General features: G+C 60.1%; 3 protein-coding genes across 3 annotated transcripts in view; all 3 read right to left on the reverse strand.

The window, feature by feature from the left end:
* The window catches only part of LOC112551758 (tyrosine-protein kinase receptor Tie-1-like), a gene marked incomplete at its 3' end in the record, with an annotated part of 2,858 nt that extends 1,185 nt beyond the window's left edge, over nt 1-1,673 (reverse strand). Inside the window, exons 1-5 of the mRNA XM_025214573.1 lie at nt 1,635-1,673; nt 1,232-1,330; nt 694-854; nt 443-565; nt 201-312 (exon numbers count right to left, since the gene is read on the reverse strand). Of these exons, the coding sequence (XP_025070358.1) occupies nt 201-312; nt 443-565; nt 694-854; nt 1,232-1,241 (406 nt within the window). The remainder of the gene's footprint in view (nt 1-200; nt 313-442; nt 566-693; nt 855-1,231; nt 1,331-1,634) is intronic.
* Nucleotides 1,674-1,787: 114 nt separating this feature from the next.
* LOC112551762 lies at nt 1,788-3,802 on the reverse strand. Its single transcript, XM_025214595.1, has 4 exons — nt 2,660-3,802; nt 2,381-2,486; nt 1,907-2,204; nt 1,788-1,805 (listed from the first exon to the last, which is right to left on the reverse strand). Exons 1-4 carry the CDS (start codon nt 2,928-2,930, stop codon nt 1,788-1,790), a joined length of 693 nt encoding a protein of 230 aa, XP_025070380.1. The 5' UTR covers nt 2,931-3,802.
* A 3,501-nt stretch (nt 3,803-7,303) lies between these two features.
* Nucleotides 7,304-12,359, reverse strand: POLDIP2 (DNA polymerase delta interacting protein 2; the record flags this gene model as incomplete). Its single annotated transcript, XM_025214596.1, has 9 exons — nt 7,304-7,518; nt 8,378-8,457; nt 8,876-9,001; nt 9,176-9,202; nt 10,226-10,362; nt 10,591-10,698; nt 10,896-10,971; nt 11,420-11,516; nt 11,962-12,359. Coding segments are annotated over 9 exons (1,164 nt in total), but the record flags the coding sequence as incomplete, so codon positions are not given.
* Between the last annotated feature and the right edge of the window lie 3 nt (nt 12,360-12,362).

A 12,362-nucleotide genomic window follows, 5' to 3' on the forward strand; every position in this document is an offset into this window, starting at 1 on the left:
TGACGCAACACTCCCAGAGGCACGTGCTGGCCCGCAAGAGCTCACACAGAGCACGACTCTTTATGCCCAAAGCTGATTCCAGCAGGCAGGGTCCCAGGAGAGTGTCTGTGCCCTGGGCATCACACCCTGCACGTGTGTGTATGCAGACATGTGCACCCCCCACACAAAACCCAAGTGGGGCCCAGCTCTTGGAGCGATACCTAGCATCTCCATCTCCCACAGCACGATCCCAAAGGCCCAGACATCCCCAGCCAGGCCATAGATGCTCTCTCGGAAGTACTCCGGGGGGTACCAGCGCAAGGGGACCTCCACCTGCAATATAGACAGCTCATGGCAGGGGAGGTAGGAGTGCCAGAGGCCAGCACCAGTTGGGAGAGCTCGGCTCAGAGCTTGGTCCACCATCCATGCCTGCCTCGGCAGAGGCTGGGATGCAGCCTCCTACCTTTGGGTGTCGGAGGGGGCCCTCATGGCCCAGCTCCCTAGCCAGCCCGAACTCAGCAATCTTGCACCCATGCGGGAATGCACTGACCAGGATGTTGCGAAGTGCTAGGTCCCGATGCAGCACCTGTGGGGACAGGCCAGGGCCAGCGTATGAGCAGCCAGGCGAGACCTTGCCTTCTGCTCCCCCACACCCTGCAGCTCGCCCAGATTTGTGGGTTCCCCTGAGCTGTGGACCCACCTGCCAGCACTTGCCTGCTTGTCAGCGATGTGCTTCATGCCCAGGGAGATGTGGTAAGCCACCATGGTGAGCAGAGCCTGCAGGTCCCCACAGCTGCGCAGCTGCTCCTGGCGGGAGCGGAGGAAGGTGCGCAGCGTGCCAAGGCCGGCGTGCTCCAGGATCAGCACATAGGGCTCTGCAAAGGGAGTGGCAGCAGGTCAGTGCCACGTGGACCCCAGGCTTAGCAATGCGGCCCCAGAGCAGCCGCTGCCCTTCGCACCCCATCGCTGAACCAAGGCACTTGAAAGGCCCCATCTGCTCCTCTCTGCAGTGAGGGGTGGCTCTACCCTGCTGCCAGTAGCCTTGGTGGCTCATGGCCTACCTGGCATAGCAGCAGCGTCCAGGGCCTTGCAGGCCTCTGTCCTCACGTGTGCCAGGCGAGGCAGGGCTGAGCAACCACCCCTGGATGGACAGGACCCAGAGACCTGCCCAGGGTCACCCAGGGACCCCATGGCCCAGCAGGGTGTCACAGCGTCGGCGGGAGGAGCTGGACTCCTCTCCTTCTCCCCTCACCTTGCTCCATGTTCCAGTCCAGGAGCTGCAGGATGTGCTTGTGGTGGCCCAGCGTCGTCAGGATCCTCACCTCCAGCTCCACTCGTGCTGCTGGCAGGCCTGGGGAAGCCATGGGCACACAGTAGGGGCTGAGCACAGCCACCCTCGGCTATGTGGGTGGCCAGTCCTGCCCCCACCCCCTACGTTCTGCCGCCTCTAAGGTGCTCCCACGTCCCTGGCACAGGCGCCAGAGTCCACAGCAATGCCCCGGGCAACTTACTGGGCTTGCTCTCTGGATGGTAGGGCCAAAGCGGGGACGAGCTCTGCCCAGTGCTGGCACTCGTGCTGCACCTCCCACCCTGGTGCCCAGCTCAGCCCTGGGCTGGGGCTCTGGAAGAAGGAGAAGATGGAAGCATTTCCTCACCCCGGCGACCAATCTTGCAGGTGACCAGCTTGTGTCCCCGGTGGCTCCCAGTGCTCAGCCTGGCGCGGTAGAACTGGCCGTGCTTGCCATCCTTGATCAGCTCCATGAGGGCCACGCCCTGCAGGACACGTGCCAGGCCCTGGAAAGCACAGGTCAGAGCACCCGTATGGTCTGCCCACCCCACACGGGGCAGAGCACCCGTTTGGCCTCTCGCTGCTGCTGCTGGGAGGGTGCTGGCACTGCTGCTGGGAAGACCACAGCAGGGGAGCAGCCGCAACCACCTCCACACGGGTGGCAGAGCTGGGTGGAGTCATCTGGAGCAGCAGCAAGACCTCTAGGGTCCAGGTCTCTGCAGCAGCCAGCTGCAGGCTCCAGCATGGACTCACCTGCTTGTGTCTCCACGTCTTGAAGGAGGTGCGTGCCTCCCTCAGCGGGAGCCATGCAGCCCCTACCAGGGGCCTGGGAGCCCCCTGCCGGCACCCCCCCATGATGGGCTGGGTCTGGGGAGCCCCTGCTTCAGCAGCGCGGATGTCATCCTGGCTCGGGAACTTGCCTGAAGTCCGGCAGCGCCTGGGGGCGAGAGTGTGACCCTGGCGCCTGCCCATCGAAGCCAGTGGCAGGGAGTGGCAGCGCTGGGCTGCTGAGGGGTGTCCTGCGGTGGATCCCTAGTGCAGAGGCCAAACCGGTGGCCAGGAGCCTGTGCTCTCCGGAGCGAGAGGGCAGCAGGCAGGCACGGGCAGACCTACCTCCTGCAGAGCACCGCAGCGGCCACGGACAGGCCCAGCAGGACCGCAACCACAGGGGGGATGATGGAGGAGCAGAGGGCACAGACTGGTGGTGCCCCGGACCCACCTGAGGATGAGTGGAAACAGCCTTGCCGTTGCAACCCCCCCAGCCTTCCACAGCCTCCCCCCGACACCTTCAGCGCTGCGCACATCCCATGACTCCAGGGCCAGCCCACGAGGTCCCTGCCCCTGGCAGCGGGAGCAGGCCCTAGGCAGCAGTGCACCGGTGGCTGGCCTTACCCCTGCTGGGCGACTGCCAGGTACTGCCCTGGGCCGTAAGGTTGAGCAGAGCCGGGGTCTCAGCTGTGGGGCTGGCAGAGGAGAGGGAGGGCCCCGTGCCCACGGGATTCCCTGTCAGTGCTCTCTCATGCCTGCAAGCAAAGCCCGAGTCATAAGTCACATCTCCTGGGCACGTGCATGTGGACGCAGGAGCCTGCCCGGGCCGCAGCACGCAGCCACGACCAGGCCTAGGTGAGGTGGGATACGGCTGATGGGACCAAGCAGCCAGCATCAGGGACCCTGTGCAGCCAAGCTTGTCCTCTGGGCCATGGGTACAGCCGTCCCTCTAGGCCAAGCAGGACAGACTGCATGTACCTGGGAAAGCCCTGTCCACTTGCTTCAGTGACAGGGAAACTCCCCCAGGGCCCCCAGCACCGAGGAGCCCGACAGCCGCTGTGCCGTGGCCACGGAGCAAGTGACTCAATGCCTGTCCTCAGCCTCTCACACAGCCAGTCTGTCCTCCTCCCTCAGAGACCATGCCGGGGCTGCCTGGCTCCTCCTGGCATGTCCTGGGCCAGGGACCCTGGGGGTGGAGGGGACCTGCTGCCCCAGACAGTCATGGGGGAGGCAGGCAGGTGGCTCAGGCAGGTCCAGCCACACCACCCACCAGGCAGCCTGAGAAGCACCCAACGTTTGTCTCCCCTGCCCGTCAAGGAGGCACGGCTCCGGCTGCTCCCCAGGGAGAAAGGCAGAGGACCCTCAGGATGTGAATAACCCCCTGGCAGGGGAGGCCCGGTGCAGGGAACCTGTGGAGCTGACTGCCCCATGAGAAGGGAGCCCCCAGCCCCTCCGTGGACCGTGCCACTGGCTACGGGGCAGCGCTGGCAGGACCTCACAAAGGCCCCTCCAGCAGCAGCCCGAGGGCACAGAAGCAGCACACCTGTCCCCAGGTTGGAGAGGGAAGCGGTGCTGGACAGCTCACCTGCAACCCCTCTGGCCAGCTGGGCAAAGGCGCCTGCTGGAAGCAGGGTGCCGGGGGAGCAGGGTGCATCCGCAGTGCCCAGCAGGACTAGCCCACGAGCTGTGAATCCCTCGGGGGCCGTTGGGAGTCTGACCCCTCCCCAGAGAGCGGGGAAACGGCTTTGCAGGAAGGACCAAGCTGTGACTCACCTGCCCATCCTGTGTCTGGCTGGCAGCGCCTGGCCTCAGCCTCCCAGGCACCTCCGCGTCTGCACTTCTGCGTCCAGCCCAGGAGCGTTTCCTCAGCACGCCTCACGGTGAGAGGAAATGGGGCTGAGGTTTTGCTGTGCTGTTGTACCCCAGCTCGCAGCCCTGCTGCTGTGGGGGAAACGTGGCCATCTGACTGGAACGGGGCCGGACTTCCTGCGCCGGCTGCCTACCGGGCGTTTCTCTGAACTCTCAGGGCTTCTGTGTACCTGCTGCCACTAGCCAGCCACCTTCCTCCGCATTCAGGACACGTGGGCCTGCGGGGGCCCTGCCTTCCAGACTCGCTCTCAGCAGCTGCTGTCTCGAAGGCTCTGTTCTTGCACTTGCTACAGGGCTGGGGTCCGCTTCACGGGCACCTCGTCTAAGGGCCACAGCAGCGGTCTTTGGTTCTCCCTCCCTGCGGCCTGGCCGAGCTGACGGCACTCAGAGAGCAGACTCATTTCTGTCCATGGCCCTGCTTATACTCACCTTCCAGCCACCGAAGGAACGGCTCCCTCGCTCGCAGCCGCAGGCCAGGAGCTTGGTAAGATGCGAAGCACACAGGACTAGAAGGGGCCCCTGGCCAAGGAAGCCAGTGCCCTGCACTCGTGGCACCCAGCTACCCAAGAAACTCTTGAAGCCACCACTGCAGACCCCTTACACAGCTGCAGGGCCCGGACCCCAAATGCCAGCACTGGCCTGGGAAGAATCCCTTTCTGACCCTAAACTTGGCAATAAACCTGACCCTGAGCAGAGGAGCATGGCCTCTAGCTGGGAAACTCTGGGTATCCATGTACTGACCGGAGCAGGTCTTTCTTTCCTTGGCTGGCAACCCCAATGCTCCTAAAAGCCTCGGAGCTCTCCCAAGGACACAATATGGGCAAAGGACACTTCCCTAGGACTGATGGCACAGACAGGACACCAGTTTCTGTCCCTCCAGGTGAGGCATGCAGGGCTGGAAGCTAGGAGGGAACCAGCACAGTGTCAACAGCTCCAACCTGGAGTCAAACCCTGAGCCACGTGGTCAGGGCCCTGGCATCACTGCAGGGCACCCAGAGTCAGGGTCTGCAGAGCCTACCCTGCTGGGCAGAGGGGCCAGAGCAAAGCACCGCGGGGGGGCAGAGGGGGCACCCACAGGGAATCAGAGCCACACATGCACCAGTTCCTTCAATGCTTTATTGACTAGTGATTTGTACAGTTATTTACAGACAGTGAAGCCAGCCCTTGGTGCAACACTGCGAGCCTGGCCGCAGCTCTCCAAGCTCTGCCATTCCCCACCAGCCCCGGGAGGGAAGAAGCCATCAAACCAACCCATGCAAGGGCCCCTGGGCTGTGTCACCCCTGAGCACATGCTGGGCAGCCAAGATCCTGCTTACATCCAGCCAGCCCTGAATTCACACTACGGGCCTGACTGGGGCCCCCAGCAGTGCTCCACCCTGGGTACGGCGTCAGGGCAAACCTTGTGCGCCCCCCGCCCAGCACAAACCTCCACGGGGGCACCCCCTGCTCTGCTCCTGACAAGGTTAGACCTGTCAGCAGCCCAAAAACCCAGCAGGAGAGATGGCCGAACAAATGCACAAACAGCCCACGGCAAACACAGGGCAGCTGCTGCTCCACTCTCCGTTGAGCAGCTGCCAGTTCCCTGCCTTGCTGACAGTGCCTCCCAAAGGGCTGTTCCCAAGGGGCGTTAGCACTGCACAGGGTGAGGTGCTGCCAACCACCCACTGCTGTAACTCAAACACCCACCAGGAGCCAAACACACGCTCACGCCACCCACTAGCAGCAGCCAGTCCTGTTGCTCCACTACCTTCCCCCACTAGGACCCCAGGGGCTGCACGTGCCATGTCTGATAGCAGAGAAGTCAGGAAATGAAGGGATGAAAGAGAGGAAACCGCAGCCCTGTAAGCAGCTGGTTTCTCTCGGCCCACTTCTCTTACTGGGGCACAGCACAGGTCGCTGGCGCTGCTATTTCTGAAGAGCGGTGGTTCAGAGAAAGCAACCAGCAGCCCTGCTGCCCTTTAGACCCCGCAGACGAGGGGACTGCTCGGAGAAAGCAACAGGTCACAAAAAGGGACTACGTGGAGGCTTTTCAAGGGGGAAGAGTGCCGAGACACAGCTTGTCCTGGACAAGGGCGCTAGCAGGCATGCAGGGAGGGCAGGGGAGGGGAAGCTTTGTGGTGTCTTTTGATCAGTTCTGCTGGAAAACCCTTCTGCTCCACAGAGACAGCCTGGCTTCATAGTGGGGAGTCAATAAGGGGGGAGTACAGGCAGAGAAGGGAAAAAACAGGATGAGACTGGCCCTGCGGGCAGCCTGATCCTCGGGCGCTCTGCAAACCCATGCCTGCTTCCAGTCTCAGCATGCAGGAGGCGGCAGCGCCTGAGCTCACCAGCTGCAGATTCGATGCAAGGGTCTCTCCACTGTGCCCTAAGTTCCTGCAAACCTGCCCCAGGTTCAGAGGGCTGCCAAGACCCCAGACCCAGCTGCAGAAAGACAACCCCTGGCTAGGAGCAGTGCAGGGCCTTCACATCCTAAAACAAACCCCTACAGCTCTACACAGGCACCAGCAGAGAGGGAATGCAGACCTGCCTCCAGGCAGCAAGTGAAGCAGCATGCAGCTAGCTCAGTCTGCAGTGAGGAGGTCACAGCACCCGTGTGCTAGGACCTAGAACTCAGCTTTGCTGTGCTGCAGCCCGGGCACCACCTTGCTGAAGCCAGGCAGTGGCCCCAGCTCTGCAAGGAGGGGAACCTTCGTGTCCCAGCAGCACACACCAGGCCAGGGCACCACGGCCGTGGGGACTCTCACAGTTACATATGAGCAGGGAAACGGCTACAGCACTGGCAGCGAGGCACACATTTCTACGGGTCAGCACGGTGCCGGGGGGGTCCTTCCTATGACTTTTAGCTCAGCTCCGAGCGTGCAAAGAGCAGTGACAACCTGCTCTGCACCTGCTGCCCCCGCCCCCCACGCTCTGGCTCTCACCAAGCCAACGCAACAGCAGCACAAGTTGAGCCCCAGCAAGTGCCTCTGCTCAGAATACAGCTCCAGACAGCAGCAAGCAGACTGCACCAGCAAGGGCTGCACCCAGGGAAATGTTTGCATTTCAGCCACTGCTGGGACTGAGCTGCAAAGCAAGAGGTGTGAGCTGAGCTGGCTGAGCTCTGCACAGGCCGAGCTGGGGCAGGTGGGACAGGAGAGCAAGCTTCGGGGCACGGAGGAGAGCGGGCTGCCTGCCTCTGGGAGGGCCAGTTTAGAGGGAAGCCTCACGTGCTAAAGAACTCACAGGAGGCTGGGAAAGCACCTGGCCTGACTGCTGCAGGAGCGCAGGCCCTCAGGTGCCAGCTCAGGTCCTGGCAGGCACCGCAAACAAAGGGAAGGGGCAACTGTCACAACTTATAACACTCACATGCAGCCCGAGCGAGTCAGCGCCAGAGTTCAAAACACTCTCCTCAGACAGCAGTTAGAACAGAATGGTTTAAAGGTGTCAAAATGCTGCGTCCTGGCTGCATTGCGCTTGGGAGCAGGTCTCCGTGCTCCTCGGCGGTCCGCGCTCTATGACTCTACCAGTGCACACCGGAGGGGGGAGTCTTCTCATCCTTGTTGCTTTCCAGGGAGAAGGGGGGGATTCGCACATCGAAGTGGGAGCCGTCGGGCCTCTCGAAGCGAAAAGTGCCCCTGCAGAACCAAGGCAAAGACCAGACAGGCCAGCCTGTGAACACAGGCTGTCGCAGCGCAGCAGTGCAAAAGCATCAGCTCTGCCCTACCCTGGGGCTGTGGCTGCCTTCCAGGTCCAGCCCAGTGGCAGGAACACATCCCTGTACCCGGGCAGCTCACCTGTGACAAGGCTTTTGGGCAGTTCAGTGCATTCTCAGCACACAAAGGCTGCACCACCCCATGGGTTTCTAGGAGGGGCAGGCACAACTCAGGTAGCCTGCATCAAGTCTTAGCATGAGTTAGGCACCCACAGGACACCAGTGCAGGACTCATCTCAATCGAGTCTGCCAACAGGTCCAGTCGTGCACTCATTTCCTGGCCGTGGCACTAAGATCAGCAGCCTGCAGCTGGGCAGTCAGCAAAAGGCTGGCTGTGCTGATGCAGACTGGCCTCCGCAGGGTCTAACTCTTTGTGGACACGGGGTTTCACAGCCTGGCTCTTGGGAAAGGTGACAGTGCAGTAAAGCCAGGCTCCCTACAATCAGCCCGAGGGCAGAACTCGCTAGGCATGCATGAGCCTGAAGCCACAACCTCTGCATGCAGCATAGTACATGGTGGAGAACTGAACATAGCAGGAGGCAGCTGGAAAGGCTCCAGCTCTTTCTGAGCCTGGCACACACTGGGGTAGAGGAGGGAACCAGTTCAGAGCTCACACCAACCTCAGGCCAGCAGAGACTTCTGGAGTCACCGGGGACAAGCCTGCAGACAGGCAGCCACTAGTTTGTTCCCACCCCTACCCACTTCTGAGCCCTGCCAGCTCCAGGTCGTGAGCGGTTCTGTAGCACAGCCCGCCCAGTGCCACGACAGTGCATGTTCCTTACCACATGTGGCCACTGGATGCCTGCAGGGAGACATGACTGCTGTACTGGAACGCTGGTTGCTCTTTGGATAAGACTGGCTCCTAAGGAGATAGAGACCCCATGCATTAATTGAGCACCTTTGGATTTCTCCTCAGCCAGCTCTTGACAGGAAATCTGCTTTGCAAAACTCTGCTGGCTATGAGAAGCCACCTGACCACTGCTCCCCTATCCCACCTCCTGCTGCCCTCAAGGCCATCACCACCTGTGCCCTGGAAGCAGTTTGAGCCTTACACCTGCAATTCCCTGACCTACCATCCCTATCTCAAGCCCTGGTTAGATGACTGCATGTCCAGAAACAAACATCTGGCTGAGCTCCTTCCCACACACTGAACAGCCTGGGAAAAACTGCTCATAGGTTCTTCCATAAAACACGCTCTCCCTGCTGCCTCTGGGCATGACGTCCTGGAGAAGTGGCCCTGAGGACAAGCTGTTTCACAACAGGATCCAGGCAGTGCTTACCCGTCCTACCACTCCTCGGCCCCGGACAGTTTCCAGGGTGCCAGATAAGCTAAATATCCTCCAGTGCCGTTCTCGGAGCTGCACCACTTCACTGTCAAGGTTCTCCAAGCGGATACAATAGCGCCACTGGACAGAAGACAGTCAGTTAGCAAGAGCCAGAGTGAGCTACCACTAGCCAATAACACGGGTACTGGGAATCACCAACCCAGAGCTTCCCTCCCCGAGTTGTATGACAGCAGTGGGGCACATTTCCCTGCAGCAACAAAACTCCCTCCCCAAGGTGTTTCGAGAAGCACTTACCCAATAGACATGTGAATTCTGGGCTTCCTGCCAAAGGAAAGAAGTGACTTTAGAGAATGCCCTTTAGCTATCAGCAGCGCACAAGCACAGAGGACACTGTCTCATAGTGTCAGGCACAAACAAGCCACATGTGAATGCAGCACAAGGTGCTGCCCAAGTCAGTCCTTACTAGTCCCGATCAGCTGCCTGCTGGCCCTGCCCTGTGCTGGGCAAGTGTGACTGTGACCAGACAGCCCTGCAGGACCCCTCAGCAATGGCAGTCTGATGGGACACCGGCACTTGCGTCAGTGCTAGGAGACATCTAACTCTGCCTCGTGCCGGTTACTCGACTCCCCGGTCGGAGGAGATGTACATCAGTGTGGCACCAAGACCCATGATTCCATCAGGACCTATATCTCACGGCCTGCAGCTGCCTTACAAGCACATGGCTTCACAACTTCTTTATGATGAAGCGGGATGTCTCCATGGGCAAAGTCCCGGATGCCCATCCCAAAAAATACAGCTGGCTAGCACAAATGCTATTATTTTGGTTTCTGCTCCCCAAACAGTAAGGCTGAATCAACATGAGGAAACAAAGGATTTCTGCTGAATGCAGAGAGCCCTAGGTCAGGGGAACCCTCTCCCATTAATGCTAACAGAAGAGAAATACCCTGCTGGTGTCACACAGCACAGAGCGAGGCTGTGGGCATAAGCGTCACTGAAGCGCAGACTGGGCTGGCGCCATTTCACCTGCACTTGGGATCCAAAATTAACAGCACTGATGATACAGACCATGGTGAAACTTCTCACCTGCTCTCTGCCAGCTGCTCTCACAGACCATCCAAGGCATTTCACGGTCACAAGCAACAAGCAGGATGAGGTGGGGGAGCTGCCCACAACCCTTCCCCCCTCACCTTTCCATGCTGGGACACCTGTTTGTAACTGCAAGTGTGGCAAGAAGTCAGGTCCTCCAACAAGTGAGGCTGCAGACCTGATTCTGAGGTGGTATCCACCCTGGAAAGGCTGGGCATGGCTTCAGTGACCAGAGGATGACCACAGTGTCAGACCTACCCTCATGCCCATGTAGAAAGGGATGACAGTGACCCGGATGTTGTCGGTGGTTTCCCGGTGCACATCAGAGAGCTCCAGCCAGGGATGGTTCTTCTCTTGCCATGCACACAACGTGTCCCTCGCTACAAAAGGTGGAACTGCAGGGAGTGAAAAGAGACCACCATGTCGCACACCAGGTAGATGCTCCCAGGCACCCCCTCCTTGAATGGATGCAGTGGTCAGCCCGAATGGACTCTGCTAGAACAAAGCCACCTCCTGGCTCCTGTACTGGAGTACGGTAAAACCCTGTAGCTAGGACAAAGACCTCCTAGTGCACCCGTCTCCCAGCCTTCACTGAGGCCAGACTTCCAGCAGCAGGAAGTTACCTTTTGTCTGGTCATATATGAGAAACCTCTCGAACAGCTCGTGCTGAATGGGCACCTGATCAGTGGAGTTGTAGGGAAGGATATCCTCATGGCTCACGTAGTCCAAACCTAAACAAGAAGCCCAAGTAAACCATGAAACACCATGAAATGGAGCAACTATCCAGAGCAGTCTGAGCAAGGAAATCAGCTTCGCTTACGACCAGCTCAGGAAAGAGCACCTTGTTGCTAACCCTGCATCAGCACACGTAGCCTCCAGCCACAGCTATTAGATGCCTCAAGAATCTGCAAGGAAGACGTTTCCTTACCTGGTATGGCATAGAGGGCTCTGCTGTCGTCGTGATTTGCCAGGAACGTAACTGCTTCTGTCTGCGACCTCTGAGACTGAAGAAGGGCAATTTAATACCACAGATGCACAGAAATGCCGGTTAGTTTCCAGCCGTTTCATTATGCTCCTCTCTCAATGTTGCACATTTATTTTGCACACCCAGCTCCTGTCAAAACACCTCCGCCATGTTAATTCTCCTAGGATGACTCGCAACCCAAACCCACAGGGTTTTGTAGCTACTCCCAACCCACATCATCCAAACATGCAAGGAAGTGGATGTGGGGAGAGGAACCGGTCTAATGCAGAAGGGCAATGGTTCAGCACTCCTGCCTGCCTCCCCAGAACAGTGACCTGACAAACAGCCAGTTTGTCCCCGAAACATTGCCAGCAGAGCAGACTTCAGCCACAGGAAAGATGCTCCCCACATCAGCTGCTGTCCGTGCCCAGACAACTCACACGGGCGAGGAGTCCCTGGGCATCCACAAACTCACTGCAGTTACTTACTATGTGAGGACAATCCCGAGCATCTATCAGCACCTGGTAGTAGGTGTGAGTTTTGCCTTTGACTTCTTTGGATCCGTGACCCGCCGCATTCTCGCTCCTAAACAGAAAGGCGCAGGCTGAGCACAAGAGCACCTGTCCCGTCCTGCTCCTACAAGACACCACCCCCGGCACCAAGCTCACACTTGGGCCTCGCCTACAAGCAAAAGCTCTGCCAGCCTGGCCGCGTCGCATCGCTCCTGTGCCAACCCGCCCCGCTCCTACCGCACGGCAGGGCAGAGGGAGCCGTCTGACCCTCGGTTTCCAAACAGGCACAAACAGCACACGGCCTTCCCCGAAACCTCTGCCCTTGCGACAACCCAGTTGAAATTCACAACCCAAGCGATTTCTCTCCCAAGCACAGACCCCTCCCAAATCTCCTGCCGCCACCGCACGCTCGAGGCATTGCCCCGCTCCTGCCTACAGGCCTCGGAGACTGCGCAGCGCAGGGAAGAGGCTGGCGCGGGACCGCACTGGGACAGAAAACGAGCAAACTCGAACCCTACTTGTCTCGGGCAGGGGAAGTGACGTCCCGATCGTACAGTCTGGCCTGCCAGGGGAACAGGACGATCCCGCGGTACCCGAACACGCTGTGCAGGAAGAGCTGCAAGGGAGAAACGGGAATCGCAGCCTGCGCGGGGCGAGCAGGGCAGCAGCAGCAACGCAGAGGGACGGGGTCGAGGCGCAGGTTATCGCTGCGACAGCCCACCGAGCGTCGCGGAGGGCTCTTGCCCCGCGATGGCGGCGACGAGGGTTTGGGGCGAGCGAGCCATGTCTCGGCCCCACGGAGCTTCGGCTGACGCCAAATGCCAGGAGCGGCGGGGCGAGGCGAGGCGAGGCGGGGCCGCGGACGCGATTCCCCAGCACCGAGCTGAGCAGGGAAACCGGCAGAGCGACCGCGACCGCG

This window comes from Alligator sinensis, unplaced genomic scaffold (genome assembly GCF_000455745.1).
Source record: "Alligator sinensis unplaced genomic scaffold, ASM45574v1 scaffold1244_1, whole genome shotgun sequence".
NCBI lineage: Eukaryota > Metazoa > Chordata > Crocodylia > Alligatoridae > Alligator > Alligator sinensis.

Bases quoted from the DNA above. Each gene is read 5' to 3' on its own strand.
- LOC112551762 (XM_025214595.1), bottom strand. From the start codon at position 2,930: ATGCTGGCTGCTTGGTCCCATCAGCCGTATCCCACCTCACCTAGGCCT. The intron at 2,487-2,659 runs GTAAGGCCAGCC...ACTCATCCTCAG, and splicing joins CTGGCAGTCGCCCAGCAGGG to GTGGGTCCGGGGCACCACCA. The intron at 2,205-2,380 runs GTAGGTCTGCCC...TCTCGCCCCCAG, and splicing joins GCTGCGGTGCTCTGCAGGAG to GCGCTGCCGGACTTCAGGCA.